A 7500-nucleotide genomic window follows, 5' to 3' on the forward strand; every position below is an offset into this window, starting at 1 on the left:
GTTCTTATCATCATCGACTTCTAAAGTTATAAGGGAGTCTATGAGTGGTCTGTCTCAAAAATAATTGTTGTTTCTGCAGAAACTATGAAGCCATTTTGCTTTTTTTTTTTTTGGGGGGGGGAGGGGAAATTACCAACCCACAGCCACAATCTACAGTCAATGTTTCATAACCCCATAGTTCACAACCCCAAAACCTACAGTCTGTAGTTCACAACCCAAATTCTACTACCCACACCCTATAATCTACAACCCACAGCCCACAACCTGTAACCCACAACCCACAGTGCTACAACCTAAAACCAACAACCCGCATGATTCACATTCCACCCTTCAAGCCCAGAAATCCACAACAGGAAGTCCACACCAATAAGCCCCTAACCAAAAGATCTACAACCCGCAGCTCATATTTCACAATCCACAACCCCCAGTCCATAGTTAACAAACCCCAAAACCCATAACTCACAGTCACTTAGTTCACAACACGTAGCCCATAATCCACAATCCAAACCCACAGCCCACACCTTTTCTAAAAACTCACATTAATAACTCTTTAGTTCACAATCTAGCGTCTTATAATTCAACAACCTAGAACCCGCAACTCATGAATTTACAACGCAAACCCCACAACCGACACTAACAAATCTTACAACCACACACACACCGGCAACCCCACAACCCACACCTTGGCGACCCCACAACCCTCACACCCCCAGAAACCCCACAACCCACACACCCCGGCAACCGCACACCCTGGCTTAACCCCACAACCTACACCCCAGAAACCCCACAACCCACACCCGGCAACCCCACAACCCCACACCCCCCCAGAAACACCATAACCAACACACCCCGGAAACCCACACAACCCCCCCACACCTCGGCAACGCCACAACCCACACACTCCAGCAACCCCACAACCCACACACCCCGGCAACCCCCACAACCCACACACACCCCAGAAACCCCACAACCTACACACCCCACCCCAGCAAACCCACATGTCCCAAAACACCCCGAACAACCCCACAACCCCCACACACCCCAGCAACCCCACAACCCACACACACCCGGCAACCCCAGCAACCCACACATACCCCGGCAACCCCACAACCCCCATATACCCCGGCAACCCCCACAACCCACACACCCCGGCAACCCCACAACCCCCCCCACACCGGCAACCCCCACAACCCCCATATACCCCAGCAACCCCACAACCCACACACCCCGGCAACCCCACAACCCACACAACCCCAGAAACCCCCACAACCCTACACACCCCACCCCCAGCAAACCCCACATCCAACACACCCCGACAACCCCACAACCCCCACACTTACCCCAGCAACCCCACAACCCACACACACCCCACAACCCCCCCACACACACCCCAGCAACCCCACAACCCACACACACCCCGGCAACCCCCACAACCCACACATACCCCGGCAACCCCACAACCCCCATATACCCCGGCAACCCCCACAACCCACACACCCCGGCAACCCCACAACCCCCACATCCACCCCGGCAACCCCACAACCCACACACCCCGGCAACCCCAGATACCCCGAAGCAACCCCACAACCCCCACATACCCCGGTGCAACCCCACAACCCCCACACACCCCAGCAACCCCACAACCCCTGCCACACACCCGGCAACCCCACAACCCACACACCACGGCAACCCCACAACCTACACACCCCGGCAACCCCACAACCCACACACCCCGGCAACCCCACAACCCACACATCCCGGCAACCCCACAACCCACACACCCCGGCAACCCCACAACCTCACCACACCTCGGCAACCCCACAACCCACACACCCCGGCAACCCCACAACCCACACACCACGGCAACCCCCACAACCTACACACCCCGGCAAGCCCCACAACCCACACACCCCGGCAACCCCACAACCCACACATCCCGGCAACCCCACAACCCACACACCCCGGCAACCCCACAACTCACACACCTCGGCAACCCCCACAACCCACACACCCCGGCAACCCCAACAACCCACACACCACGGCAACCCCCACAACCCACACACCCCGGCAACCCCACAACCCACACATCCACGGCAACCCCCACAACCCACACACCCCGGCAACCCCACAACCCACACACCCCGGCAACCCCACAACCCACACACCCCGGCAACCCCACAACCCACATGCATACCCCGGCAACCCCACAACCCACACACACCCCGGCAACCCCCACAACCCACACACCCCGGCAACCCCACAACCCACACATCCCGGCAACCCCACAACCCACACATCGGCACCCATGCAACCCACACACCCGGCCCAACCCACACCCCGGCAAGCCCCACAACCCACACACCCCGGCAACCCCACAACCCACACATACCCCGGCAACCCCCACAACCCACACACCCCGGCAACTCCACAACCCACACACCCCGGCAACCCCACAAACCCACACATACCCCGGCAACCCCACAACCCACAAACCCCAGGCAACCCCACAAACTCACACACCCCCGGCAACCCCACAACCCCCACACCACCCCAGCAACCCCCACAACCCCCCACACACCCCAGCAACCCCACAACCCACAACCTCCACACACCCCACAACCCCCAACACCCCCGGCAACCCCACAACCCCCAACACCCCAGCAACCCCACACAACCCGGCAAGCCCCACACACCCCAGCAACCCCACAACCCCCACACCCCAGCAACCCCACCAAACCCCCACACACCCCACACACCCCGACAACCCCACCCAACCCCCACACCCCCGCAACCCCACACACCCCACACACCCCACAAACCCCAGCAACCCCACAACCCCCACACATACCCCAGCAACCCCACAACCCCACACACTCCAGCAACCACACACTCCAGCAACCCCACAACCCCCACACACCCCGACAACCCCACAACCCCCCACACACCTAGCAACCCCACAACCCCCACACACTCCCAGCAACCCCACAACCCCACAACCCCCCACACCACCCCGACAACCCCACAACCCCCACACATACCCCAGCAACCCCACAACCCCCACACACTCCAGCAACCCCTACACAACCCCCACCACCCCCACACACCCCGACAATCCCCACACACCCCAGCAACCCCCACACACCCCAGCAACCCCCACACAACCCCAGCAACCCACCTTCAGAACAGCGCCTCGGAGGTCAGCCCGTTCCTCCTGACGCAGCAACCTCGCCGCCGCCGTCAGCCTCCCTTGCCTCCAGTAGCTCACAAGGGCGAAGAGCCGGTCGCCGTGACTCTGGCTCGCGTAGACAGCCCACGCGCCTTGCTGGCCCGTCTGCGTCAGGTGGGAAGGTGGATGAAAGTGGATGGCAGTGGATGAAGGTGGATAAAGGATAATAGAGGTGAAGGTGGATAAAGGATAATAGAGGTGAAAGTGGATAAAGACGGATAATAGAGGTGAAAGGGGATGAAGGTGGATAAAGGATAATAGAGGTGAAGGTGGATGAAGGTGGATAAAGGATAATATAGGTGAAGGTGGATGAAGGTGGATAAAGGATAATAGAGGTGAAGGTGGATGAAAGTGGATGACAGTGGATGAAGGACGATGGAGAAGGATAATAGAGGTGAAGGTGGATAAAGACGGATAATAGAGGTGAAGGTGGATGAAGGTGGATAAAGACGGATAATAGAGGTGAAGGTGGATGAAGGTGGATAAAGGATAATAGAGGTGAAGGTGGATAAAGGATAATAGAGATGAAGGTGGATAAAGGATAATCGAGGTGAAGGTGGATAAAGGATAATAGAGGTGAAGGTGGATGAAGGTGGATAAAGGATAATAGAGATGAAAGTGGATGAAGGTGGATAAAGGATAATAGAGATGAAAGGGGATGGAGAAGGATAATAGAGGTGAAGGTGGATGAAGGTGGATAAAGGATAATAGAGATGAAAGGGGATGGAGAAGGATAATACAGGTGAAAGGGGATGAAGGTGGATAAAGGATAATAGAGGTGAAAGTGGATAAAGACGGATGATAGAGGTGAAAGTGGATGAAGGTGGATAAAGATGGATAATAGAGGTGAAAGTGGATGAAGGTGGATAAAGATGGATAATAGAGGTGAAAGTGGATGAAGGTGGATAAAGATGGATAATAGAGGTGAAAGTGGATGAAGGTGGATAAAGGATAATAGAGGTGAAGGTGGATAAAAAATAATAGAGGTGAAAGGGGATGAAGGTGGATAAAGGATAATAGAGGTGAAAGGGGATGAAGGTGGATAAAGATGGATAATAGAGGTGAAAGTGGATGAAGGTGGATAAAGACGGATGAAGGAGGATAAATAAGGTGAGGGTGGATAAAAATGGATGAAGGAGGATGATAGGGGTGAAGGTGAATGAAGGGAGTGGATGAAGGTGGATAAAGATGGATAATAGAGGTGAAAGTGGATGAAGGTGGATAAAGATGGATAATAGAGGTGAAAGTGGATAAGGACGGATGAAGGAGGATAAATGAGGTGAGGGTGGATAAAAGTGGATGAAGGAGGAAAATAAAGGTGAAGGTGGGTGAAAGTGGATGAAGGTGGGTGAAAATGGGAGAACGAAGATGAAGGTGGATGGAAGTGAGGATGGTGGGTGGAGTTAGGTTGAAGTGGACGAAGGAGGATAGAAGGGGAATGTGGAAATGGATGAAGATGGGGGAATGTGGATGAAATCGGATAAAGGTGGAAGAAAGAGGATAGAAGTGGGTAAGATGGATGCATCCTTAAATGAATCCTATTTATAGCTTTATCAGTTACTATTAGGATTGCAATTCAAAAATAACAGGTGTGATTATAAATGATCTAATGAATACATGAATAACAACACAAACGTCCCATTTTTAACGTTTTTTTAACGCTTTTTTAGTTGTGGAAGATGGGCGTGGTTTCTGGGCAGATATATAAATATATATAGTGTATATAGTGAATAGTGAATAGTGGTGATAGCAATATTTCATACATTCTGTAGATGCATTTAACCGGTTTCGAATATATCTTCGTGAAAGACACGTGTATTTCGGACGAAGATATAATCGAAACCGGTTTATTGCATACCTTGTATTGTGAAGATTTTTTGTTCTCATTCACACCTTCTCTACACGTGTCACAATCAATGTAATTATATTGTTATATTATAATTATATCATATAATATATTATATAATTATATTGTTATATTATAATATATAATTTATATATTATATATTATATGTTATATTATATAATTATATTGTTATATTATAATATAATTATATTGTGGCTTATGCAATTGTGCGTTTCGAGACAGAAACTCTGACAGAAACTCTGACAAGATCATAATAGTACGATCAACATTCTTAATAATCGTAATTATGACATACTAAGACAAAATATATAATACATCTCTCCATAACTATCTATTTATTTCCTCTTCGTTGCCTCTTGACGCACTCTCTCTCATAACCTCTCACATTTCTCACTAACTATCCACTTACTTCCACTCCGTTGCCACAAGCCTCTTAACGCGCTCTTTACCTCAACCTGTAAACCGTGACGGAAATCTATAAATACCTTTGCCTTACCTTAACTAAACCCAAGATGTGTTTTGTCCTCCTCCCTTTCGGCGACGCGGCAAGAGCCTCTAGTTCATCCGTCGAGAAATCAACGATTACAAATCTACAAGGAGATAAAACAAGATTATCGCGTCTACTAGATTAACAAAGAGAGAGAGAGAGAGAGAGAGAGAGAGAGAGAGAGAGAGAGAGAGAGAGAGACAGAGAGAGAGAGAGAGAGAGAGAGAGAGAGAGAGAGAGAGAGAGTGTGAAGAAATAGTGAGAGAGAAGACGGAGAGAGAGAGAGAGAGAGAGAGAGAGAGACAGAGAGAGAGACAGAGAGAGAGAGAGACAGAGACAGACAGACAGACAGACAGAGAGAAACAAACAGACAGAGAGAGAGAAAGAGAAAGAAAGAGAGAGAGAGAGAGTGAAGAAAGAGTGAGACAGAAGACAGACAAAGAGAGAGAGAGAGTGAGAGAGAAGAAAGACAAAGAAAAGGAGAGAGATAGAGAGAGAGAGAGAGACAAAGAAAGAGAAGAAAGAGTGAGAGAAAAGACAGAGAGAGAGAGAGAGAGAAGACAGAGAAAAAAGAAAGACAAACGAAGACAGAGAGAGAGAGAGAGAAGAAAGAGAAAGAAGACAAACAGAGAGAGAATAAGAGTTGTGAATCCTCTCATCTGAAAATAAATTATCATCATCATATATTGTTTATGATTATTAGTTAATGTCATCAATAGCGTAATTATCATTGTTACTATCATTGATATTATCATTATCAATACCAGTATCATGATAACGATGATGGTGATGGCAATTACTATCATCATTGTCATTACCACTTTCATCCCCGTTCTATTACTACAAAATTATATCTAGCCATCATCAACGCTTACATGCCATTGTAGTCCCACGTTTCGTCCTGGGATTGGCTGAGTTCGAGGAGGTGGGCGTGGTCACCGAGAAGGATCAGGTAGGCGGAGCACCGTGTCTCCGCCCTCATCGCCAGCTGGAGGTCCTGGGGGGTGTTGACGCGCACCAGCTGAGCGTCGCGCGGGAGGGGGGGGAGGGGGGGGACGACATAGTAAGAAAAGATGGTACCTGTTTCTTAATTTTGCTTTTCCTGTTATTCATGGTAATGATGATGATAATTATAATTTCTATACTTATTCTTCTGGTTATTACCATTATTATCATTATCATGATTAATAATCATGATGATGATGGTAATTTATCTATTATCAATATAATTATTCTTCTTATTATTATTTAGTTGTTGCTGTTGTTGTTATTATCATTATCATTATTATCATTATTATTATCATTATCATTATAATTATTATTATCCTCATCATCATCATTATCATTATTATTATATTCTTCACCATCATCATTATTATCATCGAGAATAATGGCAATATAGATATCAATGAGGAAGATTATAATCAGATTAGTAACTACTTTTACTACTAATAAAAATCCTGATCCTTTAAATAAATGAATTCTTTTTAGTCTCACCTTTCACTATCACTGGTTTGTGTTTAGTGTGTTATTCTTCGAACACTTTAGCGACTGCAGTCATTCGCCTCAATTCCGAAAAAATCTGGATCACTCACCCTTCGAGCATAGCCGAGTGACAGGAGGTGAGTAAGCTGCTTCTCGTACTCATCAGACTCATCGTGAACGAGGACCAAGTCACAGTCCTGCAGCTCGTTTTCTATCATCGCCTTCGGGAGTCCACCCAAGGAAGGGGAGACTGAAGCTTCTGAGAGACTTGTATCCTGGGGCGTGAATCTGCTCAGCGTCGTAGTGGCTTCAGCAGGAGAGGTTGTCCTTGGCTCGCTCTCATTCGAGGTTCCTTGTCCGGGGCGGGCGAGGAGGCAACATAGGAGCAGTGAAGCACAGGAGATCCATGGGGGGTCCATTACCGTTTTCTGTAAT

The 7500-nt window shown here is 48.7% G+C and overlaps 2 protein-coding genes across 2 annotated transcripts in view; one reads left to right on the top strand and one right to left on the bottom strand.

Moving 5' to 3' along the window:
- Positions 1–998: 998 nt before the first annotated feature.
- Positions 999–3393, top strand: LOC138859565 (uncharacterized). The gene is made up of 2 exons (XM_070115163.1): positions 999–2678; positions 3148–3393. Exons 1-2 carry the CDS (start codon positions 999–1001, stop codon positions 3391–3393), a joined length of 1926 nt encoding a protein of 641 aa, XP_069971264.1.
- Positions 3394–5464: 2071 nt separating this feature from the next.
- The window catches only part of LOC138859566 (uncharacterized), a 5318-nt gene continuing 3282 nt past the window's right edge, over positions 5465–7500 (bottom strand). The window contains exons 3-6 of the mRNA XM_070115164.1: positions 7176–7493; positions 6456–6601; positions 5590–5683; positions 5465–5548 (exon numbers count right to left, since the gene is read on the bottom strand). Of these exons, the coding sequence (XP_069971265.1) occupies positions 5465–5548; positions 5590–5683; positions 6456–6601; positions 7176–7493 (642 nt within the window). The remainder of the gene's footprint in view (positions 5549–5589; positions 5684–6455; positions 6602–7175; positions 7494–7500) is intronic.

Source organism: Penaeus vannamei, chromosome 37 (genome assembly GCF_042767895.1).
Source record: "Penaeus vannamei isolate JL-2024 chromosome 37, ASM4276789v1, whole genome shotgun sequence".
NCBI lineage: Eukaryota > Metazoa > Arthropoda > Malacostraca > Decapoda > Penaeidae > Penaeus > Penaeus vannamei.